Source organism: Clupea harengus, chromosome 8 (assembly GCF_900700415.2).
Source record: "Clupea harengus chromosome 8, Ch_v2.0.2, whole genome shotgun sequence".
Classification (NCBI taxonomy): Eukaryota; Metazoa; Chordata; class Actinopteri; order Clupeiformes; family Clupeidae; genus Clupea; species Clupea harengus.
This window is the reverse complement of record NC_045159.1, coordinates 10,679,450-10,706,468: the sequence shown is the minus strand read 5'-3', so window position 1 is coordinate 10,706,468 and position 27,019 is coordinate 10,679,450. Positions and strand designations below refer to the sequence as shown.

Here is a 27,019-nt window from a genome sequence, read left to right as displayed (position 1 = left end):
ATTGGTGACATATGCAATTGCTGGCTATATATGAACTATCCAATACATCTTCGTATCAATGTACCTATTTAAAAACTCAGTTTGCTACCCAAAATGGTTTATGCTTCTATATACATGTTACAGATGGTTTATTTTATAATTATTCCACTACAACCTTACTCCAGTATTCCATCACATGGCCGCGATTAAAGCATAACCACCCACTAGACCAGAACTAACCTCGTCTGTGTGTGTGTGTGTGTGTGTGTGTGTGTGTGTGTGTGTGTGTGTGTGTGTGTGTGTGTGCTTGTGTTCGGACTTCTCTCTGTCAGTGCTCCAGATACTGCTTTCTCAGTTTCTGCTAGATATCCACAAACATACAAGACGTCACACATTTCTTGTCTTCACACATTCCTTCTCCTCTAAGGAAAAAAGTGAAACTTATATGATGTTATCAGTTGCATTGTGCTGCTCTGTTGTGTGTTGTATTGACACACTGTCTCATTCCTTCTATACTCTTCACTATTGTAACCCTTCTTGGTAAAGATCCAGTTGTCATGAGTTGAGTTGCTCCCAAAACCTCGCATCTTTTATGAGACATTGTTTTTACTTACTTACTCTTATCTTACAAAAGATTCGCTCTTGGGCTTTTATGATAATGCCTTTTTCTATGGTGCTACACTTAAAAATGAATTGAACACAGTTCATTCATGTGTCCCACATCTATTATTAATGAACACAGCATTGGCTAAGGCAATCTCTGCAGCCTCTGCACACCACACTGCACTAAAAAACTACAAGTTCAAGAGTTTAAGAACTCAGTGTTTCTGAATGTATTCAAATATATCAAATATCTACGTCACACAGATAGCAATGGACCATGTTTGTAAGCTTAATGATGAAATAAAACACTTGACTTTTCTAGTATTGAGTATAATATTGAAGAACTATAACTCAAAATGTCCTCATTGTCTTTCTTTAGTACTGCCCTTGAGAGGAGTCTAGCTGTCTCTTCCTGACTTTCTGGCTTTCGGAATCTGTGCCCTGCATGCTTCATTTATCTGCCTCCCACTGTTGATTTGTCTTTGAGAAACTCTGATGACCTTGTGCGCTTCACGTGAAGGGGTTTGTACTATTTGTGGATTCAGAGAGAAATGTGTGTGTGTGTGTGTGTGTGTGTGTGTGTGTGTGTGTGTGTGTGTGTGTGTGTGTGTGTGTGTGTGTGTGTGTGTGTGTGTGTGTGTGTGTGGTTGGGGAGTGGAAGACTTTTTGTTTCCTGGGACCAGGACCTGTGTGTGCGTTCGTGTGTATACTGGAAGAATTTGTCTTTCCTAAGATTACAACGTGTGTGTGTGTATGTGTGTGTGTGTGTGTGTGTGTGTTAGAGGGGGTTGTTATTAGTTTGAGAGCTGTAGAATGATTGGAGAAGTAAGGTTCAGTCTGGTTGTGTCATTGGATGGAGCAGACTGCCACCCATTTCCTTACTCTACACATCCCCAAAAACTACTGACCCTTGGACTGGAGTATCACTGGATCTCACTTGTTGTCTCAGTTCAGAAATCACAAGGTGTTCAGGAACATCACTCAGTCTTAACGATGGGAGACGGTAAAGACGACTATTTCTTTCCTTTTCGCCTTTTTTTTTCCTTTCTTATTGTGGTGCCAGGTCAAATGTGCTGTTTGTGTTCAGTTTTTTTTGTGGTAATATGCAAATATCTTAAATTGTGTTGTCCTCTTCTATACAAGAGCATAGTTTGGAGAGAGTACACCATGTAGCAGGTCAATTTATCATAACAATGTTTAACTTTTTTATTTGTGAAGGATGTCTGATTTCTTTGAATGCCAGCGCAAATAAATAATTATTAACATATTCTCACTTATTTCAGTTGAAGATACAGATGCTGACTTTGTGTATGGTGAGCCCCCGGATCCATGACTTTATTATGCATTTACAATGTTACAAATAATAAACTGAAAACGGATAGGGTGTTTTGGGGAAACATATTATATCTTACAATAATATAAATAATAATAATAATAAAACTTTATTTATATAGCACCTTTCATGCAAAAGAATGCAGCTCAAAGTGCTTTACAGCAAATACATAATATGCACAAAGATGTTACATGCACATAAAAATAGACATCAAAGAAACATAACTCAGATATAGTGCAAAAAAAAATAATTATAATTATAATTATAGAGATATATTTAATCTAACCCCTTAATATCACCAGTAGAGATAATCACATGTGAGTATTCATTAACCAGTCCCTATAATCGGATTATGCTGATACTAACTACTAGTGAGGTCATGCCGGGAAATATCAGACTGAGGCTGTAACATATCGACCGAGCAATAGCGAGGTTGATACGGCAAAGCCTCAGTCTGATATTTCCCGGCATGACCGAACGGTCGAGATTAGTAAATTGTTTATTATATGGCATTTTTAGCTCCTTTCATTTTGTAAATTAAAATAAATGGTAATTGTAAATAGAAAACATGTCGTTTTGTTCAGCTCTCAAGTCTTCTCACGACACAGTGTGTTTCATGTGTTGCCTAGCAACCAATTACTTGCTAACTTCAAGTTACAATGATCAATAGAAAACGGACAACATGGCTCAGCTAAAATGGCTTTAATTTACAGTAAAGTAACAACACAAGGGATTCAAACTATAGTAGTCTACTCTTCATCATCACTTTCAATAACACATTTTCGCTGCTTCTGAATTCCCTCATGGCTGTTGATGTCTATCAATATCGCTCATTTTGAAGATGACGTCAGAGGGCAATAAGGATCCGTATCAGACCGGGAGATGTCAATACGCGGCTGGCATGACTACCCATTAGCCAATCAGAACGCTCGTACTGTCGTTGCCATATAATAATTGTTCTTATTATTTATATTCTGAATCTTATCTATAAACATAAAATGTATGATATAGCATGTGTTTAAATGTACAGTGTAGAGGATTGAGGGGTATCTATTAGCAGAAATGGAATATAGTATTTAAAACTATTATTTAATTTGTGTAATATCACCTGTAACTAGGAATCATTATGTTTTCGTTAGCTTAGAATGAGCCCTTCATATCTACATAGGGAGCGTGTCCTAGTCCAGGGAGTCCACTATGTTGCGCCTCCATGTTCGGCAGTAGCCCATAAGGGACCAAACCAAAACACTGGCTCTTGAGAGGGCCTTTCACATTTTCTATGGCACTTGACTGCCACCGTAGGGTCTGACACAATGCACCTTTAAGATTATGTAGATTGAGTATTATTTTGGACCATGTAAATACTGCATGGTGATACTGCTGTGAATGCTTGTTTATTTGGTTTTGTGTATGTGTGTGTGTGTGTGTGTGTGCACATATGGATGAACGTATCTGTTTCTTTCCCTCTGAGATTATGGACTGATAAGAAGAGGAGGGTTGATCTTTGCAGGTGTAATCTCTGTCCTTGCCGTTGCCATCATTTTCAGTGAGTATATATATATATACAAAAGCTGTGTACCACAGCACTACCAACAGAAAAGTCCTTTAAGACAAATAAATGCTTCCCTAGGACATGTAATCATGACATTACATTAAATGACCTGTCACATGAACAGAAAATGGCCACACTTTAGAACATGTTCATACCAAACCATTGCCTGGTGAAAATATTGTTGTTATATGAAATATTTGGTTGGTGTTCTCTGAGAGACTCCATTTCTCTGTTCCGATGTAGGTAAAAAACTCAGCTGTGGAATGAAAGCAAAGTAAGTAGAAAAGGATAAGCTATTCTGCATGTTTGTTTGTGTGTGTGTGTGTGTGTGTGTGTGTGTGTGTGTGTGTGTGTGTGTGTGTGTGTGTGTGTGTGTGTGAGAGAGAGAGAGAGAGAGAGAGAGAGAGAGAGAGAGAGAGAGAGCATGAGCGAGAGACAGAGAGAGAGAGAGAGTTATCTGATTTTTTATCTTTTTTCAGGCTTTCAGCCAAAGATGAAGTTGTTTGATCTTTGACAACATGGAGGAGTTCACCAAATCCAGCTCACCTAACTGCTTGTGTCCAACATCTGCCACAACCAAGCTGTTTTAAAATCACATCCTCTCATATGTATACCTGCAAATATATGTACATTTCTTGTGGCATGCAATACCAATTTTGTCCACAGGGCGTAGCAATTAAACAGGTCAATGTGACACTTATGGTGATGTTCATGCCCCTCAAAAGAGTTGTCAGTTCACCATAAAATTGCTTTGAAAATTAAACATTTGCAGTCTTGCTATACACTTTTCCTAACTTATAACTGGGTGGCAAGCTACTTTAATGGTGTATGTTCCACCAAAGGTATACAGCTTCAGTCAGTCTGGGCTTACTTTAATCATCCTTTCCATGTAAAGGATGTGCATTTCAAAAGAGAAGGCAAGACCATCAAAATGAATATTCAGAGTAGTTGCCAGCAAACTATCGACACCTTAATCTCTGAAATAGGTTGAGTTCATATCATCTAGATTGCTATTTGACAGGTTTGATTAATTTAGTTGACATTTTGATTAATCTCTCAGGTCATAAGATGCACTTATACATACAATATACAGTACATATAAATATTGTTTAAAAAATGTTTTCTTAAGGAGAAGATTTAGATGGTAAGACTGCAAGATGATTTCTGCAATAAAGGCACGATTCAGTGTTAAGGTGTGGCAGTAAAGTACAAAAATAGATTTCTCATAGAATTTGTCAAGGCTGCAGTGCAAGAAAGAGCACTAAACCTTACTGTCAGTGATTGTAGAGGTCCACGCAAAGACTGTTGCCAGGCAACGATGATGCTTTACGCAACACACACACACACACATACACACACTCTCTCTCTCTCTCTCCTGAATCATGTTTTCCATGTCAGCCTGTGAGTGATGTCATAGATCAAGGAAGACTGCTGCCATCTTGTCTTTGGTGCCTATCCCTGTGGACAGATTGCAAGAAAGTGGATAATGCACAATGGAGACATTGCAAGAAAGTCAATATAATAAATAGATAATGTTATAAGATACAAAGTTAATACACCATATCACCCTCTAATATAGTATCATACTGTGTAATTATATACTTTGAATAAGACATTGTGATATTATGATTTGAAATAGGACAAGGTCATAATCAAGAACAACATCCTGTACTTTTCACAATTTCTAACCAGAAGTTAGTCCAATGAACTAATTAGTAGGTAATATAGATGGCAATTACTTCTTAATCTAGGATGTGGTACTAATGCAAAAAATAAGATGGCTCGGTTCATAGTTTGAACAGGAAGATATTGAAAAAATGAGGAATCGATAAAGCAAATCTGAACCTACTGGCACCTGCTGGGCACGGATGCTCTGAGCAGGATCACAATGCTAGTCAGAGATCTTAACCTGACACTTGATCTTGAAGGTGAAGGTGGAGTCCCTGAAGGTGGCGTGTTAACTCAGATTTACACATTTTGGGTTCTGGGTAGGGTTTGACATGTGCAGGTTGATTATGCAGCACAACTATCTTTTGTGCTGATGGAAGGGGCAACGTTGGTGCAGACAGCAGAGAACTCGCTGCGCTGCACGCTGACCCTGCATGCTGACCCTGCATGCTGACCCTGCATGCTGACCCTGCATAGTGGGCACAATCATTAAACGCCCATGATGACATCAGTACTGGCCCTGATGTAAGGGAGAATCCTTAAAACAGAAGAGATTCCCATAAAACCTGTTGTTTCCCCTGAAAACGTACCCTCTACGCCGTAGAAATATCCTTGATATACAATCTTAAGTTGCCTAGGCAACTGCACTTGTATGGTTAAGTATTTTCATGCTTCTATTGAAATGTACACATACAATGTACACATTTACACACACACATCTCAAACTGAGTGAAATCTGTCAGTAGATTTGTCAGTCATTTGTCAGATCTCCAGCAGATTTGTTATATACAGTACTTGCCCTCTTAAAGACATATCATGCTGCATCTACCTTTCAGGAAGCTCGTGAATTTTAATAAGACATTCTTAGATAACCACGTACATCAAGTTGTCAAATGGGTTTACAAAGGCAAGCCAGACAGACAGCATAGACAGTGCGGAATCAAGTCCTGAGGTATAGTGGGACATTATGGAAATATCAGTCCATATCAGTTTTATAAGCACTAACCCTGCCCTAACATACTAAGATATTACTATTTATGGTTAGCTATCACATTAGAGAAACTGTAAAATATTTAAATCATATTCAATAACCACCAAAGTGACATAAGCATTTACATACTGTACTGCTCCTGTGAGAGCCAGGTGCTCTCCAATATGCTAATTTTTATATTTTGCATGCAGTTTTTCCACCGATGTTTTCAGTGAAGCCTCTAAATTAGTGCTTCTCAGGTAAGCCACCGAAAGCAGGTAGACCACATTGGCAGCGTATCAAGCACATGACCCAAAAAATCGACTAAGAGAATCTATACAGTGTTAATTGAACAGTTCACCCAAAAATGTTCCTTTTTCAGTGAACCAATCCATTCATAACCCCAGTCATCCCCCACCAGCATGTTCTTATGAATGGATACACTTTGATAAAGGTAAAGTAGGACACAAGGCAGAACATGCTTACCAACATTCTTACCTGCATTAAGTGCTTTCAGTGGGCTGCATGCTTGAGGCTTCTTCTCCTCCCCAACACTACATGTCTAGATATACTTTCATACATGAATTATGATGAAAATGATCCAGATTTTTAAAAGATCGTTTTTGTTATTCAAAATTGTCCTAAAATGTAATCCATTTGAATTATTTCAAGGAGGTCAAGTCCTCTCCCTATTCTAGCTTGTACTGCAACAGCATGTCCCCTAAGCACATGTATTTTGTCAGGATCAAAAACGTACTGCACGGCAATAACCATCAATAAATCTGAGTGATACATTGTTGCCTTGACTGGAGTATAGAATAGGAAAAGAGTTACAATATAAATAAATGGTATCAAAGTAAAACTACTTCAGTACTTTCTTATTCATTTTACTGGGACATACAAACTGCCATAGAAAGGTCATTCCAAGCTGTGGAAACACTTTCGACTGGTGATCGATGCATAAATCATAGTTTAAAAATGAATATAAATAATAATAATAATAATAATAATGTCAGAAGAGCCATTATGCTATAACGGTTTGTAACGTTACATTGAGGAAATGAAGGGTCTATAAACCCCCTCAAATTGAGTAATTAAATAATCTAAGTTAGGTAATAGGCCTATATAAATCCTTTGATCCGTTTGTCATTTTGTCTGGTTGTTTACTTTTTTGTCTTGTGATATTTCAGGGGAATATTTATTTCATTTTGCGTAGGGCTGTGTATTGCAATGTTTGTCTGCCTTTGTACGTTTGTGTTGTAGTTTTGTCCATGCGCCACTGGGCGAGTCTCCGCTTCAGCCGCCTGCTCTGCTGATCCGTAGCCCTCTTTTTCCTCGCAAAAGGAGGGTAAGAGAATTGGGTTCGGGTGGAGGGCCGCCATTATTGGAAGCTGAAAACCACTTTCACACATATGCAGCCTTTCACTTTAATTGCACGTTTTATGCAGCAGATGTCAATGCTCGTGTCATCAGACAACGAACCCAAACTCGCCAACTGACGGCTGTCAAGCCGGGCTTTGTGCAGACCGCTTAAGTGATTTTTATCAGCGTAATATGGACACAACAAAGGACATAATAATTGGTCAAAAGCAACGTGGTAAGGCCGGAGGAAGGCAGTGAATCAGGCGCATGTCTCTACGCCCAGATTTTCTCTGTACACGGGAGAAAATGAATGCATTGGTTCCGGGAGGAGTTTGATGGTTTTTCTTTTTTAAGCAATCGCATGGAACGAACGTAGGCTGTAACTGGGAAACAACCATCGGCTACATGGATATTTTAATTTATGCTTCACAAGCAGACATAAAGGAACGCACGTATTTGGTCTTGTTTGGATTTTTAAACCACCAACATCCAATTTTAACAGAAAACATTGGAACCGGCAGAACATGCCGTCACTACAGTCCTAAATAGGGGTGAGATTGGAGGAAAGGGTGAATGCAATGGTATGTATTAATTTTTCTATGCTGCTTCGTAACCATGTGAATGGTAGTCGCACACGAACCACACAATTAGCTGTCGCATAAATGAAACAAGCCCCCTTTGCCGCAAGGACTACATGGGTGTCTCTTTATGATTGAAACATAATCGGAGGATATAGGCGGTCACATTGGCATAGGCTAAACCTCGGGGAGAATTGTGCAGTCTGGAGCAGGGATCTGCCAAGCCCTATTCTGTACTAAGGCCTTGTGTGGATAACGCTTTTGCAGCGTTCATCTAATGACTCCTTTGTATGTTTTGGTCGTTCTGACACAACAGTAGCATTCGTCCGGGCAAGAGTGTGGACAACGGAGCGGTGTATGTTTTATTGGTTTGTGTCGGCATATAAGGCCTACTCGCTCTAGTGCGGAAAATGGTGTTTATCCGTTCTACCTTGAAATGTTATAATACATTCTTTATACAGCTACTTTGCGTAACAAGGCCGTTCTGTAGCCTGTGATGTGCCAAGCTACGCTAAATTGTTCCTCCACTAGACCAGGCGACAGAATGTGCTTGCGTTTATTAATACAGAATATTTCGGTAATGTCACAGCCTTCAGAAAATACTTAATTTATATAACCTCTCTGCCTCAATTACGTCAACACCATGCTTCATTCGGCCTCATTGCTTAATTTGATAGTTAGACTTACTGTCGTAGGCCTGTAACCTAAATGTAAAATGTCAGTCTCAGATTAATGTCTCAGTGGTAGTTTCATACTAATGTAGTGTCATACCTAGCCTACCTGTTATTAGCCTACTGGCTATTATAGCATAGGCTTCAAACCGCTAGCTAGGCCCTTCGTCGTTGGTGAGATTGACACTACCACTAAATTTGTGTTAGGGCCTCGAGTCTTAGCCTATCCTTCAGGCATAGCCTTCAACAAATGTGGCAACCATTATTTTCCTCAGACTTAAGGTACTGATATTCCCTGTCACCCATGAACAAGGAATGAATAGGAGGAGGACAGACATAATATATGAACTGATGTTTTTCCCTAAAGAGGACTTTTAGACTAATATGGGCAGATGTATTATGTCTTTGGTCGATGTTGTTATATTGTAACATTCCATTAATGATTAGATAGTGGTCATTCAAAGTCTTCGCCATTAGATGCTGTGGAAATATGCTCGTAAATGTGGCCAAACAAAACTTACAGAAGCAGCCTGTAATTGTCTTGATGGGAGGATGAATACAGACCCAACCCATTTTGTTGCCTCAGTCCAAAGCAGTAGTTGATCCTTTCATGGGAGGATATCATTGGCTGATAAAATACCACAAACAAACCATACATACAGCAAACACAATCAATTTTCATGCAGTCTTAATTAGGGAAAAAAAATGCTCCCTGTGGCTATTCAGGTCATTTGATTATGATCAGCAAGAGACTGTGATAATACGTTTGTTACATTATTCACTGTCATTGTTACTTGCAAGCATCTTGTGTGCACTGCAGTGATATTGAAGGACATGCAGGGAAAGGCCTCTCCTCACCACATATGGTTATTGGTCAGCAAAACACTAACAGCCTGCTTGTCAGAGGGGAGGCTGTTCCATTGATTTCATATTAGCCGAGTCCGCCAGAAGACATGACAGTGGATTGACTTGATATGCAGGCAGATAAATTCGATAAAAACAAGGTTTAGAATTTCAGTGAAAGGCATAAGATTACTGGGTTACATGGCTGCTCACGTCCCATGCTCTTAGATGCATAGCTTTTTTGTGTTACCTTTTGAATATACTGGAAGCACTTTAGTTTGTTCACATTTATTGTCATAGGTTCATTGATGTGTATTAGCAATAATACTGATTTTCTTACTCTTGGACTGAGACTTGCACTGGCTGTCTTTTTCTTTTCCCCTTTAGCTCTGATGGAAGTCAGTTTTCATTCACTCAGTAAATCTCATTTATTGGTTGTGTACCTTAGTTGTAATGACTAATTACTGAGTCATCAATTACAAATTCACGGAATGACTTCCCTTTTTAATGAAGAATGGAAGCCGTTAATGGAATTGAGGCGTACAATGACTTGACTTTGTAATTCATTCTATAATTCTGAGGTGTCTGCATTGTTTTTCATTTAATTTAGCTCCACAGTTTGGTGGCTCTCTTAGATTAGACCTTTCCATTAACTTTAATGATTACAATTTCCTAACTGTGTTATTCTTTTTCCCTTTTTCTTCCTTAGGGTGTGATCTGACCTAACCAGGTTTACCTGACTGCACCACAGCGCTGCTTGTAGAAGGAGATGGATTATACTGAGGAAAGCTCTCATACTGACATCTAATTTCTCAGCCACTGCCCTCTCTGCCGTGCCGTGAATCCCTTCATCATCTCAGTTTCCCTTTGAATATGGGCAAAAAGCACGCAGCTCCAGTGTCCTCAAATTAAGTCAAGACTCGGCTCAGGGCGAAGGAGAAGCCTGGGGCCAATGTAATTCCATCAAAGCACTACTTGCATGAACACTGTATGGGCACCTGTCATAGTGTCCTCCATTGTCAAGCTTCGGGGCAAGGCAGGATGTGTTCCTGCAAACGATGATGATGGCAAAAAAGCAAGACGCCCGCGTGCCCATTTACACCCTTGTGGTGGTGGGCCTGTCAGGGACTGAGAAGGAGAAAGGCCAGTGTGGAGTGGGGAAGTCCTGCCTGTGCAACCGTTTCGTCCGGCCGAGCGCAGACGACTTCCATCTGGATCACACATCAGTCCTGAGCACCAGCGATTTCGGTGGCAGGGTCGTCAACAATGACCACTTCCTATTCTGGGGCGAGGTGGGGCGTGTGGTGGAGGAGGGCTCAGATTGCCGGATGCACGTGGTTGAGCAGACAGAGTTCATTGATGACCAGACATTTCAGCCACACCGGAGCACCGCCTTGCAGCCATACATTAAGAGAGCTGCCTCCACCAAGCTGGCCTCTGCCGAGAAACTCATGTATTTCTGTACCGATCAGCTGGGGCTCGAGCAGGACTTTGAACAGAAACAGATGCCTGAGGGGAAATTGCAGGTCGACGGCTTCCTGCTCTGTGTGGATGTGAGCCGTGGGATGAATCGCAGCTTTGATGACCAGATGAAGTTTGTAACAAACCTGTACAACCACCTGGGAAAAACAAAAAAACCCATTGTGCTGGTTCTAACTAAATGTGACGAAGGCGTTGAGCGCTATATCAAAGACTCGCACACCTTTGCTATTACTAAAAAGAACTTGCCCGTCGTGGAGACATCAGCTCGTTCTAATGTCAATGTTGATCTAGCTTTCCTCACACTGATCCAGCTCATTGATAAAAGCAAGGGCAAGCCCAAGATCATCCCTTATTTCGAGGCGCTTAAGCATCAGAGCCAGCTCATCGCCTCTGCTAAGGACCGATATGAATGGTTAGTCAATCACATTGTGAAGAATCACAATGAGACCTGGCCCAACATCAGCCGACGCATGCAAACATCCCCCGAGTACAAGGAATACGTGTTTTTGGAAGGCACAGCCAAAGCTAAAAAGCTATTCCAGCAGCACGTACACCGACTCAAGCAAGAGCACACAGAGAGACGCCGCAAGGGATACATTAGCACTCTGCCTCTCGCCCTCAGCTCCTTAGTTTCCGAGCTAGATGAAATAGAGCATTTAAGCTGGTCAGGCGTGCAGAAGGTTCTGGAATCTAAAAAGGACTTCGACCACTGGTTCGTGGTGCTGGAAGATGCACCCTGGGAAGAAACACCACACCTGGACAACATGGAGGACGAGCGCATACCCTTCGACGTGTTGGACACAACGGCTGCTGAGATCATATTCGACGCCCACCTTGAGCACCTGCGCAATGAGTGCAGGCGGGCAGAAATACGGAAGGAGTTTAAAGCCAAGCTGATGTCCTCTCCATTTGTAACGCCTGGCAAGCCCTGGGAGGAGGCTCGGAGCTTCATCATGAATGAAGACTTCTACCAATGGCTGGAAGAGCCGGAGTATCTGGACATCTACAACAGACATCAAAAGGCGATCATAGACAAGGCGAAAGAGGATTTCCAGGAACTGCTGCTTGAGTATTCAGAGCTTTTCTATGAATTAGAAGTGGATGCGAAACCAAGCAAAGAGAAGATGGGTGCCATTCAAGAGGTCCTTGGAGAGGAGCAGCGTTTCAAGGCCTTGCAGAAGCTGCAGGCAGAAAGGGATGCTTTGGTGCTGAAACACATCCATTTTGTCTATCACCCAACAAAGGAGACTTGCCCTAGCTGCCCCAACTGTGTTGACAGCAAGATTGAACAAACACTGGCCTCATGTTTCCCAGCTCGTTATCCATCCTTTTCAAAAACGCACCTTAGTGATAGCAAGGCAGACAGATTAAATTTAGTGATCTTAGGCAAAGATGGTCTGGCTAGAGAAATGGCTAATGAGATTCGAGCATTGTGTACCAACGATGATCGGTACGTGCTAGATGGAAAGCTGTATGAATTAGTGTTGCGACCCATCGAAGGAAATGTTAGACTTCCTGTTAACTCTTTCCACACAACAACATTCACCCCTCATGGCTGCTTGTGTTTGTATAATTCAAAAGAGTCCCTGACATACGTTGTAGAAAGTCTTGACAAATTGCGAGAATCTACTCTTGGCCGCAGGGACAACCACTTATCTCAGCTTCCTTTGTCCTTACTCCTGGTAACCAAAAGAGGTGTTGGCACATTTGGGGATATTGGTGCTGAGACTGCCCAAACACTAATAGCACAGGGACACGGGGTGGCGGGAAAACTACAATGCAGCTTCTTGGATCCGGCATCCCCTGGTACAGGCTATGGGCGTAATGTCAACGAGCGACAAATCAACCAGGTCTTGAAGGTCCTCCTTGATGCCAGGAGGAGTGCAGGTTTTCGTAGCAGTTCCCCTCCTCCCCCACCTCTGCCTCCTACCATTAGAGACCTACAGCCTGAGCCTAGCCCAGAGGCAGATTTCCGCATTATCATGTGCCTAATGTGTGGTGACCCGTACGACGTTGATCAGCTCCTCTCGCCTTTCTTGCTGCCGCAGCACTGTAGGCCAACCTCCAACCAAGCCAGCGACACGTCCGTGCTTCTGGAGCAGACGGTGGGGGGTCACCGGCAGACGATCGAGCTCTCCCTGCTCTCCTACCACGCCACCTTCTCAATGCGCAAGACCAAGCTGGTGCACGGCCTCGTCGCCGTGTACTCTGCTCGCCGTAAGGCCTCCCTGGAGACGCTGTGTGCCTTCCTGTGTGAAGTGCAGGACATTATCCCTGTTCAGCTTCTGGCGGTGGGAGAGAGCCAGGCGGAGCTGACCGATTCAGAATCTGCCCGTGAGCTTCTGAATCAGGGCGAAGAGCTGGCCCATGAAATTGAAGGCCGTTTCAGCAGGATAGTGTGTGGTGGTGGAGGTGGGGTCATAGGTGGGCTCCACAGGCTAGACCTCCTTCAGCCGTTCTTCATGGAGGTCATGGAGAAGCGGTCCGTTGTTGAGGCCACGCACATGTACGACAATGCTCCGGAGGCGGGCATCACCAATGAGAATGTGTACTCCCCCCGCTGTGGCTCCCCCAGTCCTGTCACCATGATACTGGACTCGGAGGAGGATATGGAGGCCTCTCCACCCTACCATGATGGCACACTAACCTCTCACGGGGGTTTTAAGATGCCGGATCTTGACTCGGGCGATGCATTCTCCGTCATCTCCGACCTCAGCACATTCGAGAGCAAGCTCAACCACAAGGTGGTCGCCCAGGTGCGCCCGAAACCCAGTGTCACGTTTGATCTGCGGAAGAGTTTCAACCCGTACATGGACCAGATGACCCATCGGCGCTCTCTCACGTCCTCGGTTAACTGGCCCCCTGGCGGAGAGGGGATTTACGACCCTTCTGATTATGCCGAGCCTATGGACGCTCTTTCAAAGCCTCGCGTGACCCACGAGGAGAACATTTACTCTGTGCCGCATGACAGCACACAGGGCAAGATCATCACCATACGGAATGCCAACAAGATGCACTCCAATGGCGGAGGTAATGGCTCGGACAGTGAGGCGGAGAGCAGCTCCTTGGAGCGACGCCGGAAGCTCTCAGCGGCCGGGGTGAAGCCTCGACTCTATCGCGATCGATCCAAGCGCCTCGGGAAGTTCAGCAGCTTCCGGACCAGCTTCTCTATCGGCAGTGACGATGAGCTGGGGGTCCTGCCCAAGACCAAAGAGGATGAGGTGGGGCCTCTGAAAGGGGATAATTCACTAAATGAAGAAGGGGAAGATCCCAAGAAGAGGAACATCCTACGAAGCCTACGAAGGCCTGGCAAGGTTTGTGTCACTTACTTTTTTTTGCTACTCATTACTCATGTGACCATCACAACAGCACACACTAACTGGAAAATGAGGATTAAATGCTTTTATTTGATTATACAACACATTTATATTATACAATTTCATAGGCCATTTCCAGTGAACATATTGTGAAAAGCAACTCCGATATCTCATTCACACTTGCCTTTTTTCATATTTTTCTCTCTGTGCAGAAACCAAGACCAAAGCCTCGGCAGTCAATTACAAAGCCAATCGAGAATACCTATTTCGGGATGCCTTTAGTGAGTGTTGTGTCCCCTGACAGACCTATTCCGCTCTTCATTGACAAATGTATCCGGTACATTGAGGCAACAGGTAAGTCAGTCCTGTAATTTTACTCAATAGAGCAATCTTATGTCTGTCACTGTGTTTTGAACACATCCTTATTTGACTTCAGAGATGTTGATCACATTCAGAATCACAGTTACATTTCACAGACATTTATGTTGGCATCGTTGTTAATTGTTATTGCTTGGAGCGGGAAAAGTACAGGAATGAGATTACAGTAAGCCACATCAGAATTTGTAGGGTGTTGTGAGGGAAACAAAGTCTTCCTCCCAGGAGGAGGTCATTCAGGAGTTATCTGATAGAGGCACACTTGGTTCACGTTCCTTTCCACCATGCAAGGCCCAAGAGGTTGATTCTGATGTTGAGCCAGCCATCACACCCAAGTTTTCAGGTTTTCCTGAAACAAAGACTCAGGGTGTTTTTGAACTCCCCTTTTTGAACACTTTTCAATAGCACATTGTTTTAGAAACATAAACTTTTCTTTTTTTTGATGCTCAATCTAGTGCAAATGAAAACAGAATGAAAGTGAAAAACAAGTGTGTGAAGGTTGTGTGTTTCTGCGAGAGTGAGAGTGAGAGCGGGAGCAAGCGAGCTGAAGCACCTTTTCTTTGTGTTTTGCTTGGTTTGTCACATGCCCTACAGTTGATGCGGGACTTTCAAGGTGTTTTGTTTCATCTCCAGTCAGGACCTCTGTCTAAATTTTAGATGCTGTTCTCTTCACATGGCAAAATGAGTTGGAGATTACAGCACAGTCTTTGTCCAAATATCAGATCAAATATGCTAAAAATAATGACACTAAAATGGGCCGGATGTTTGAAGATGCAAATATTTGTTAGAATTTATTGGCCTCAAACGTCTTTACCCATTTCTTCAAGTGCTTAGTTTTAGTGTGGTTTATTTCTCACATATTTGTTTCCTGGGTATCCCGCTCTCACGTTAGTTAATGTTAGTTACGTATGTGCTTACCTGGTGCATGTAGTAGATGTTCAGGGCCTGATGGTAGAAGTAATGCTGTCATGATGTTAGTCCCTATGCCTCTCTTGGTACTGGTGTGTTAGTGATCTGGTACATATGTATTGGTGTACTAGTGGTTTGTCTGGTATATATGAATTGGGTGTACTAGTGGTCTGGTACATATGCATTGGTGCATTAGTGGTCTGGTACATATGTACTGGTTTATTAGTGGCCTGGTACATATGTATTGGTGTATTAGTGATCCTAGTACATATGTATTGTCATGCTGTACCTCTCTCAGTTACATGTGTCTTCATTCCTGGTGCGTCAGAGTTGTACACATCTGTCCACTAGGTTGTTTGATTTGTTCTGGTACATGATTTTTGTCCTTGGTGCAAATCTAGTGGGCTTGCGCACATGTGGTGTGACATGTGGTCTCATCTGGTTTCCCCTTGATCCCCAGGCCTGACCACAGAGGGTCTCTTTAGGGTGAGCGGCAACAAATCAGAGATGGAGAGCATGCAAAGGCAGTTTGAACAGGGTAAGCACACACACACACACACACACACACACACACACCTGCCAATGGAACAGGGTAAGTAGCTCAGACTCTTCAGAACTGACCTGGACTAATGGTTTAAATAGATTTAGAATTGTGTAAAACCTAGAGTAGATTGTAATGTATGTTTTTTTGGGGGTTTTTTTCCTCCTGGATTAGCTTGACCTCTAACAGTTCTTATAAAACAATTGGGTTCTATTGAATTATTTAACTGTTTCTGATTGGACGAGAGACGTTCCATGAGTTGGAATATCCCAGGACATCCCAACTCTGACTTTTCACAGCTAATAATAAATCACTCCGCGATGAAACATTCTATAGCACGTTGATACAATTCATAGTTTTCAGTCACGTGACTACAATAGGTAGCTGACGGGCAAAAAGAACAGCGAAACAGCGTTAAACAGTGGACAACTTCGAGCAGTGCCGCCTACTCAACTACGATCGCAATCAACCACAGACCATACCACTATAGCCAGACAGAGATATTTAGAAAAAAATAAAATGTTTGATCCAGTTACTGGACATTTTTATTTCTTTAACCTCGACGAAGTCCCTGCCAGAGCTCCAGTGTGGAGATATTTACATCTATCTTAATAGAAAATCCGTCCCCCTACACATCTCAAAAACTGAAAGCCTACAAAAGCACAGATAGTTATTTAATTTTCAGAAGTGGATGGCTTCACAACGCTATCGTCTGGAAGGTGAAAACAAAAAAACATCTTTATAATCAGAGCAAAGATGAGTGCCATTTAATAGCTAGCTACCAGCTAGCGAGATACCTGCTGTTAGCTACGAGCTACCTGCTGTTAGCTACGAGCTACCTGCTGTTAGCTAGCAGCCTTTAGCCTACCCAACGCTGTTCTTTATCATTTTACACAATTTCCTGGTTTAAACAAGTACGAACACCTGGTCTGGCGAATGACAACTTAAATGATCTTCCCATATATTTTCTACTGGCATTGTAGTATTACCAGTTGGATGACAAAATACACTAGCCTAGCCTACTTGCTTAGGTACTTGTCGCAATCTCAGAGAAGAAACCGGGTAATCCAATTTAAATTGTGTTGATGCTTTGTTTCTTGACTTTATTACTTGATCTATTCCCGTTTTAGGTAGTTATTCTGATAAATGAGGCGACCAGAACAGGGTGACTGCTTTTATTGCCAGCCCCAAAAGTATGGCTACTTTACTGTGTGTCCGAGAAAAATTGACCCATAAGACGTCTACAATCAGCTGGTAGCAACGTGGGCGGGTTTTAAATGCGATAAAAACAAAATCCGGGCTTGTCTCCTCGCCGATTTGAACAGCCACAACTGTCTAGCATTTTACTACCTAAGTCAGACAATGTTAAAGCAGAGATATTAAATGATCTTGAATGAAAGGTGGTCGGTTCCTGTATAAACTCCAGTGTTAGACAGGTGTGGAATGCTTTTTACTAATTCATGAATGATACCACATTAATAGGCTATGTTATTCTGACACGCACTGTCACTTTATCCCTCTCCTTGTAGATCACTGTCTGGATCTGGTAGAGAAGGACTTCACTGTGAACACGGTGGCTGGAGCACTGAAGGCCTTTTTCTCTGAGCTGCCTGATCCTTTGATTCCCTACAGCCTACAGACGGAGATGGTGGAGGCCTTCAGTAAGGCCTTGTTTCTGCATTCACCACCACATAACGTACTGTCCCATCAGACCTTGTTACCCAAGGCAACATGCATTGTAGTGAAAAATTGTGGTTCACCAGTATGTGCGCGTGCGTGCGTGCATGCGTGTGTCACCTGGTTATTGAATATTGGTTGTTGACTCACTGACTTGTGCCTTGCTGGCACTGTGTTCCAGTAGTTTCACTACAAAATCACTATCAGTACAAAGTAAAAGTTATCTATACAGGATTATAGAAGCTTTTCGTCAGCCTCAGCCTCACAGAGACGCATGTGCATGAAAGAGTCCTCCCAGAGCATATATGCATCTGTGATGATGGAGAATCTCTCGGGAAGGTCACAGGATCTGATCCATGCAACATATGGCTTTACTCCTCTCTTCTAATAGTTGACGTAGGAGAGACTTTCCCTGCGTGATACATATACATCAGCACATGCGAGAGAGGAACTAATTGGCCAGATGGCTCCGCCACGCTTCTGGTGGCTCTTGTACTCTATAGCACACACGTTGAATTGATAAAAAAAAAAAGAACACCATGTCGTGATGCAACATCTTGCATTCCGCTCTCATCTTCTGTGTATTTGGTGTTTCCTTTCATGAATCACCTAATTGAGAAATTTAGACTGTATTTTTTTTTTTTTTTTTATAATCTCCCCACAGTCTAACTCTGTGACAGTGATATTAAGTTTGGCCATCTGCCCATTGCACAGAATGCTCAAGGAATCCCAGCACATGTCGAGTGGCTTTGCAGAAAAAGTACACACACACACACACACACACACACACACACACACACACACACACACACACACACAAACTCTTATGCTCCGCTGGTTGCTGTTTGGCCCTTAGGGCTGAATTAGGGTCACTTTTCCTGCGACTGTGTGACACGGGCAACGGGCCAAAGTCCGGTCTGGATCATCTGGTACTAGTGGTTCAAAGACCAGTCTGGATCATCTGGTACTAGTGGTTCAAAGACCAGTGAACCAGTTCACTGTTGTCACAACCCGTACATATGGCCTTGAAGACTTTCAAAGGCCTTTCACTTGCCAAAGTACTAGTCATATGTGGGATTGCCCAAAAGGGTTGTGTAAGGAGAATGTCATATTACACACCAAAGTGATTTGCTTAGTTGATTGATGTTTGGCTTGTAATATGTCAGATGAAGGGTAAGAAGCATCATGACAGTGTGACAATGCAGAGGTGATGAGATGATACTTCCCATGTATATTCTTTAACTGGACTGCTAGTTAGCTCAAACTCATATTCACCTGTGTCTATCTCTGAGAACTTGAGAGATATAATGTATACATGATGTAGTGTGTATAAGTGTGTAATCGCGTTTCGTACAGAATTGGTGCTCTGTAGTTCTAACCCCACTGACTCTCTCTGACTCCCCTTCCCTCTCACTTGAATTTGCAGAAATCAATGATCGAGAGCAGAGACTACACACCATGAAGGATGTGCTGAGAAGGTTTCCCCGGGAGAACTATGACGTCTTTAGACACGTCATGAGCCACTTGAACAAGTGAGGTCCACTTCCTCCACACAAACACACTTAGGCTAATGTATCCTGCAGTGGAGCTGGCTGAACAGGAAACCATAAGTGCATAAGACATGGTTCAGACTAGGAGATCGTCACAGCAGTAAAGCTGATTTTAAAATGGAGTTGAATCATAGTGTGCCTCTGTGTGTGTGCCTGTGCGTGCCTGTGTGTGCATGTCGTGCGTGTTTGTGCGCGTCTGTCTTTTGGGGATTTGTTCCTGGGATCACTGTGTGAAGGATCATTGAATTTTTTAGGAAGTGCAAATGAATGTAATCGCAGCCAGGGTTAAGCTGTGTCAATTAATTTATTACAAATAAATGAAATGATGCTGAGGTCAGTCATGGTATTGCAGATATAACATCTCCCCTCACAATTTGTTCAATTACCATCTGTCATACTCTTTTAAAATCTCTGTTTGCTCCTTCGTTCTCTGTCTCTCTTTCCCTTCCCTCTCTCACTCCCTGTCTCTCCATCTCTCTCTCTCCCTCCCCCTCCCTTCTGTCTCCGTCCCTCACAGGGTGAGTCAGTGGAACCGTGTGAACCTGATGACCAGTGAGAACCTGGCCATCTGCTTCTGGCCCACGCTCATGCGGCCTGACTTCACCACTATGGATGCGCTGACCGCCACGCGCACGTACCAGACAATCATCGAGAACTTCATCTACCAGTGCGCTTTCTTCTTCTACAACCAGCCCCCGGCCGAGTCGCCTACTGGCCTCTTCGGGCCCCCCGGGCCCATGGTGCCCTCCTGTCTGCCTCCATCGCCCTCAGCAGCACCCCCTTGTGGCCCGCCGATGCACCACTACATGCCCCTGCTGCAGTCTCCTCCCCACTCGCCCCCGCAGAGCCCCCATCCCACCCCGTCCGAGCCACAGACGCTGTGAGAGACAAACACACACAAACACACAAACACACACACAAACACATGTCCACACACAAACTCACACACATTCATACACACATCTCTTAGCACTCAAGCTCTTGAGCATTTGATGCCTGGAAGCTGCACTTACAGCCACACTCAGATTACTCCCACAAACACGAATGCATACAGTCACATTCATACACACACACACACACACACACACACACCCTTAGACACTAAACATCTTCCTGCCGACCACATGCTACTGTTGTTTGCTCAGACGCATGTTGTGTATGTGTGTATGAGACAGAGAGCCGTGTCCTTATGGTCTTAACTACTGTTGGGAGTTAGTGTATGATTGTAGTCATACGCACATTGCACATTGTTAAACTCTACGCTTAAAAGTGCTGTAAACTATTGGAATGAGAGACACACAGCTGCACACTTCCTAAATGATCTGTGAGATGATGCCAGTCGGGATGTCCATGACAGTCCCTAGGCCCAGGTGGATCTCTGTCAGGACAGGTGTCAGTACAGAGTTCTGTTCTAGAGGCTTGTAGAGTGCGTTTGGAGCGGTGGTCTCCTAAACCAATGAGTATCCGCTTTAAATGAAGTCTTTCCTCACCACAACCACTCCCCCCCCCCCCTTCCACACACACTTGGAAACTTCACTTAGGGATATGTGAAGCACTTAGGAAATGTTCCGACCCCCATTCCCTCTAGTCCATCCCATTAATGCTAGCTCTCCCCGTGAGAAAGTGAAGTGTTGTGGAGATGACGAAGAAGAACAAGAAAGAAAAAAAAAAGAAAAAAGAAACACGACCTGCTGAATGCCTTTCGTCAGGAGGTCTCTTTTGTTTTCGTTTCTCTGCTTCTCTGATTGGATGGCTCATTAGTGTCCCCTCAAAGAAATTAATCCAATCACTGTCCACCATGGACCTACCACAGACTAACCACTGAGTACCTGACTTTAAGAAAAACAATTACTATGTATTTGCTCCCCTTTCCAGTCTCTCCTTCTGCTGTGGCCCTAAGGTATGTCCACTAAAAACTGGCTGTGAAGGGTACCCCCCCCCCCCCCCCCCACCCCCCACCTTAACCTGCAGACTTCAAAGGACTGCATTGTATCGCCATTGATTTGACGAGCTGAGCCCGCGTGAAGGGCGAGGGGGGAATGTCATTTCATGAAGACTTCTTTTTTTTTAAAGTTGGTCTCCGATTCTCCCGACCTGTCCTCTGCTCAACGTCAATTAAGCATTGTTCACTCGGAACCCCCTCTTCCTCTGAATGCTGGGTTGTCAGTGGATTCTTTGGTTGTTGTGGTTTTGGGGGAAGGAGGGGGGAGTGCTGTTTGTCATTAAGGGAGGGGGGGGGGGGGCACAGGTCCAGGGATGCACTTTAATTTTTAGTGGGAGCGGTTGGTGTTCACTTTAGCTTCTCTAGTCCTCTAAATGTTTTTTTTCTTCTTCTGTAAAGCCCTACCTGTGTGCCCGAAACCTTAACTCTCTTAAGTCCAAACAGTCAACAGACAACCAGAAATCTGACTACTGAAAACCTGCTCTCTCTCTCTCTCTCTCTCTCTCTCTCTCTCTCTCTCTCTCTCTCTCTCTCTCTCGCTCTCGCTCTCGCTCTCTCTCTCTCTCTCTCTCTGTCCACCCTTACTAATGTTAAGCACTTTGAATTTTTAGCTCAGTTTATGAAACACAACACTGAATTGCTGATTTGATGTAGCTCTTATGTGTGGCCATTAGGTCAGTTTTCTCTCCATTTGAAGGATGTCTTGTCAAAAGCTGTGGGTTGTAAAAACCCATTGTGACTAGAAGAAAAATCACAAGGCTTGGTGATGAACGAACAGATAAACACGCTACATGTACTGAGACCTGCTGGACACTGTTTATATTTATAATAATATTTGCTGCGTTTGACTGAACGCTGGTCACAGTAAATGGTGGTGGAAATGGGAGCAAAAGAAAAAAAAACAGTAACATTCTGACATTTTAATGTTCCAACTCATGCACAGAAAAAATAAATGGCCAGTCGCATGTTGGTGGTATTTTGCCCCATTCTATTGTTAATACGAGTTCTTTGTCAAATTCAGAGATTTTGTAATATTACAATTTTGATGAAAGCTACCGGATGTTGTCCTGCAGTGGATGGAAAGGCAGACCTGGATTGTAAATGCATATTTAATCATATGTAGCTCCCGCAGTCACTCTGACTTTCGGACGCTGAAGAACTACTCCAATCGTACATTTACTCTGTAGATGACTAGTTTAAAACTGACTCCATTTGAACCACAGGCAGAACAGCAGTTCTGTAGATTATTCTCGAATGTGTCACCTGACCTACTCTGACCTGTGCAGAACCATCTTGAAGAGCTGTTTGTGTTCCACCAAGCCTGTAGATAACACAGGGTACTGTCATGTGAAACCTAATATTTGAACTCTAAACAGGCTTGCTGGACTTGATGGGATTTGAGTGTTTGTTTTTATTTGATTTTTATTTGATTTTTTCTCCACTCTAGACTTTATTGTGAAAGTGAGGGTGGTATGGGTGGGTTATCCTGTGTCTCATGTAGTAGCACTCTAGATTCTATGCCTCTGAATGCCTGTAATATTATGAAATGTATTTTTAACCTCTGACCTTTGACACAGTTAGCGTGTGCTGGAGTTCTTGAATGGCTCTCTCTGGGCTGTGATGGGTCACACCCATGTGTTGTTCCCCCGGACCAAAGCAGGGGGTATTGCAGGGGGTGCAGGGGGTATTGGGTGCACTCCAGATCCAGCCCCCTGACGTGTCTCAGATGTGGTGACTTTGATTCTGAACCCACTGTAAGCAGTGTCCCATGTTTGCCTTCGCTCCTCTTTTCACTGTTTTGCTCTGTTGAGGATGGAGTGAGTGGGATTTGCTGACTAGTGTAGCTTTGGTGTCTTCATCGTCTCTGCCCGTACTGAGAATCCTGAAAGTCAACGCTTTGCCACACAGGCCCAACAACCTCCGGTGGTCCCATTATCCTGAAGTAGATTGTTGCATTAAGAATTTTGGAAGAGGTCATCAGAGAGGTGAAAGTACTTTTACACTACCAGTGGGCTTAAGACACTGTCCCAACACCATCCCACTGCTGTGTGCAACTGCAGTTTATTGAGCCAGTTTGAAGTAGTCATAACAGGAATTATTTCCCCTATCTGAGAGGGAGGTGAGAGAGGGGTTTCAACTGCAAAGTAACATTGAATAAATATTTGCTGCCCCCTTTTGGTCAATGTACAAACAGCAGGTCCAGGTACGAGATTTATGACTGCATGTTATGACGCTTGTTTGATGGAATTATCTGTTGAGGAGGCATGGATGGGACCAGTGTGGATTCAGAGGTTTTGGAAACAACTGTAGTGGGTTGTGCTGATGTCTGCTTAGATCCAAGTCATTCTGTTCTGCCATTGTGGAGCAGTTAGGAAATGTGTCCTCAGGCCAGTAGGGGGCAAACAATCATTACAGTTGAAATGTGTCCTGTGGAGAAACTCCCATATGTGCTGCCACCACCATGATGCTTACGTTGTGATCTGTATAAAAGACATGTAGGGGCCTTTCTGAGAAGTATCCTTAAACCTGGATTAAGAGATAAAAAGGAGCCCACTCAGTCTCCATAGTGAGTCCGTAGTAGCTGTTAAAGTGTGCTAAACTCAACTGTCAGGAGAGCACAGTTCGAGTACCACGTCCTTATGTCATTCCACTGTCAAAAAACACATTTCATTTGGCCCCAATGAGTCCGTCAGGCATGCTTTGCCACACCTAACATTCCAGACCCTTAGTTCTTATAACTCTGCTTGTGTAGTGCTTGTGCCTAACAGACACTGTCGAGGTGCTTCTCACTGTGTGCTAAAGTCTTTGCTGTACCCTCACGTTTGGGCACCAGTGACCATCTGACCTTTTCAATGGCGGAAAGGCAGGCTTTCCCCTGACCTGCCGCGCAAATGAAATGCAGTAACGCTTTCCCCTCATACCATGTGTCTGCATGGTATGCTTGTCATAGCAAGAGATTTTTTGTCATTCTATTATTAAAAAAAAAAATTAAAAAAAACACTCACCCTTTTCCCTCTGTCCATCCCCTAATGCTAAACTGCCCTCCTCTCAGACACAAGTGGTAGACATGGTGAGATACATGCCCCTGAAAACCTGCTGGGTTTCCACGGTTATTGGCCTTCGAAAAAGAAGTGTGTTGTCCCATGTAAACACACACAAGGGAGGTGAGCTGCTACTCCTTGATTTCCATGAAGTTGCGGTGCAGTCATGGCTGTCGTGGCTACATCGCCTTGCTTCTGTTTCCTTATTTCTTTTGCGACAATTGTGATGGACTGTCTGTCTAATGAATTACAAACATGTTCAAATGGTTGTTTACTTGTATGTTAGGGTCTAACACTTTGCCTTTTTAGTCAATGGTGATAGAAAGCGTTTCTTTTATGGTTTCTTTTCATGATTTTTTTTTTTTTTTTTTTTTTTTTTTAAAAGGTCAGTTTTTTACCAATTTTTGTGAATGATGTTAAGGCCAATTCAGTATAGTGCATGAATCGAAAAACCCAAATGAGGGAAAAAGGTTTGCCACTCTCAGTATTTAAAGAAATGAAATTAAGAAAAAAAAACTATTTAAAGATGTAAATGGATCGAAATGAAAAGATACATGAACTGTGAAATTCTGTTCTCTGTCTGAATGGATGACAAACATGAAGGCCTCACAGAAACTGTATCATAGTTAATAAATCAATCATGTAAAACCTAACCCCTTTGTGCATTTGTTTTTTGTTAGTTGTTTGTCAAACCTACTCTGCTACTGTGTTCTACGTAGGGGCGTCCCTCTCTACCTTCAAGAAGCTTTTGAAGACCCAACTCTTCAGAGAGCACCTCCCTTCCTAAATGGCACCTTGACTAGTGCTTAACTTGCACTTCAGCAGTTACATTCCTTTCTAGGTCGTTTCTCTATTTCTTATGTAAAATCTTGCAAACACCACCAATCGCCCAGTAGACACTTGATACTGATATAAGCTTGCCAACACACTAACTAGTGTCTTTTGGCAGTATAGCTGGCAATGTCATGCTGTGAAAGCTTTTCTTCCATTTTTGCAGGGTATTCCAGCCCAGTATACAGGGCACAGGAGAACATTGATGGGGTTCATTCAGTTAGGCTGGATGTTTGACTTGGGTGTCTAATGAGGCAAAAAACTATCACTATAACTACTCATGTATGTTCAAGGGGTAACCGAATCTGACTCTTTATTAGTGATGAAATATCAAGGTCCATGTACAAAGGATCTTATTAGCCTGCTGCCCAGGGGAAAGAGGGCATTCCCTGTGAGCTTCATACGTGTAGATGTTCATACACTCATGAAGTCATGGAGCGCCAATCAGATAATTATTATAGTCAGGGTTTGGTATCAACTTCTTTACTCATTCTTTGAGGGGCACCACAGTTGATTTTGCAGAAGAATAAACAGGCATCTAGTGGCATTATTTTCAACTATGCTTTATTTTTCTAAGGTAAGGTTTGATAGAAATATGTCTGTGTGTATGTATGCTGTATTTATGTTTATAAAGCTGAAGTAGCTCCTGCTGGTCTTTCACATTGGAGTCTTCTCACATCAGAGTTTTCCATTTCTCAACATAGAAGTCCAATGCTGAAAATTTTAACACAATTCTAATATGGTTAGTTGGCTCTGCCCATTACTTATGCATCTCTGCATGCCCTGTGTTTTTCTTTAATTAAGCTCTACAGGCCTTGACACTCCAACCATGAACTGTCTGACTTCAAAGGTGCCATTCCGTGTATTTCTCTGTGCTCTTACCTATTTAACAGGGGGATGTCTTTGAACTTGATGAGAACTTAATGACTTGGGCCACTGATGGCTGTGATGACAACCGCACATACTCCCTGACCTCGTAGCCTCTGCGGCTTGATGCGGAGATTATTGCCGTGTGCTGATTTCCTTAGTGGCTGCTGGGTTATTAGACCCTCTCAAGACTAAAGAGAGACCCTCTCTGGGAGAAAAGCCCCTTTGTTCCCCCTGGCACTTTTGTCTTTCTAGCTTGTGCAGATCGCTTGCCTGTGAGGATAATAACGGATGCACAAAAACAGTTCTTCTGCTGTGCCTTGTGACAGTGTTCAGGATTGAGAGATTCACAGTGTTCATCTTGCCTTAGTCTATCCAGTTTCTCCAAAAAAGCACTTAAGAAGAAAAAAAGATGAAGGTTAAGTAACTCTGTTTGAAGTCCATACCTACACATTTGAACACATTAGGAATTTAAAACATATTTGATAACTATGCAGCTTTGCAGCTATTCAGCTATTCCTGACATAGTGCACAAAATATGAGGACATTAGGAGAAACTATTTCAAAAAGTTTGGTGAGGTCCTCCCAGCGAGCAGTTAGGAGAGGCTTTCATACCTCATCGGAGAAAATGAGGAATGCCTCTCTGCACATGTGACTATGTGACTTCCTGCCATAAACGGAGGGACAGCCCTTAAATTCACATAATTTACATGTGTAAATGTTTCTAAATGTACATGTTTGTTTTTGTGGTAGTTAACATCCAACTTCCTTGACGATGATTTTTTTTATTTAATTTTATTGTTTCTACTTGTCCCTTTCTCCTTCTGATGTATCTTGTGTATACAGTGTATAGACCCAGCCCAAATGCCTTGGCAATACTGTAGAACGTTATGGTCATGCCAATAAAGCTTCTTTTGGATTTGAATTA

The 27,019-nt window shown here is 42.9% G+C and overlaps 2 protein-coding genes across 2 annotated transcripts; both read left to right on the top strand.

The window, feature by feature from the left end:
- Positions 1 to 1,269: 1,269 nt before the first annotated feature.
- On the top strand, positions 1,270 to 4,247 carry fxyd2 (FXYD domain containing ion transport regulator 2). The gene is made up of 5 exons (XM_042708457.1): positions 1,270 to 1,585; positions 1,866 to 1,895; positions 3,387 to 3,461; positions 3,711 to 3,741; positions 3,947 to 4,247. Exons 1-5 carry the CDS (start codon positions 1,396 to 1,398, stop codon positions 3,972 to 3,974), a joined length of 354 nt encoding a protein of 117 aa, XP_042564391.1. The 5' UTR covers positions 1,270 to 1,395; the 3' UTR covers positions 3,975 to 4,247.
- Positions 4,248 to 7,367: 3,120 nt separating this feature from the next.
- On the top strand, positions 7,368 to 25,046 carry arhgap35b (Rho GTPase activating protein 35b). The gene is made up of 7 exons (XM_012828456.3): positions 7,368 to 8,048; positions 10,269 to 14,355; positions 14,571 to 14,712; positions 16,103 to 16,180; positions 17,713 to 17,844; positions 19,287 to 19,392; positions 19,928 to 25,046. Exons 2-7 carry the CDS (start codon positions 10,618 to 10,620, stop codon positions 20,292 to 20,294), a joined length of 4,563 nt encoding a protein of 1,520 aa, XP_012683910.1. The 5' UTR covers positions 7,368 to 8,048; positions 10,269 to 10,617; the 3' UTR covers positions 20,295 to 25,046.
- Positions 25,047 to 27,019: the final 1,973 nt, after the last annotated feature.

Coding starts and splice junctions, on each gene's coding strand:
- fxyd2 (XM_042708457.1), top strand. CDS start 1,396: ATGATTGGAGAAGTAAGGTTCAGTCTGGTTGTGTCATTGGATGGAGCA. Junction 1,586..1,865: donor AGTCTTAACGATGGGAGACG/GTAAAGACGACT, acceptor CACTTATTTCAG/TTGAAGATACAGATGCTGAC. Junction 3,462..3,710: donor TGCCGTTGCCATCATTTTCA/GTGAGTATATAT, acceptor GTTCCGATGTAG/GTAAAAAACTCAGCTGTGGA.
- arhgap35b (XM_012828456.3), top strand. CDS start 10,618: ATGATGATGGCAAAAAAGCAAGACGCCCGCGTGCCCATTTACACCCTT. Junction 14,356..14,570: donor GCCTACGAAGGCCTGGCAAG/GTTTGTGTCACT, acceptor CTCTCTGTGCAG/AAACCAAGACCAAAGCCTCG. Junction 17,845..19,286: donor GGAGATGGTGGAGGCCTTCA/GTAAGGCCTTGT, acceptor TTGAATTTGCAG/AAATCAATGATCGAGAGCAG.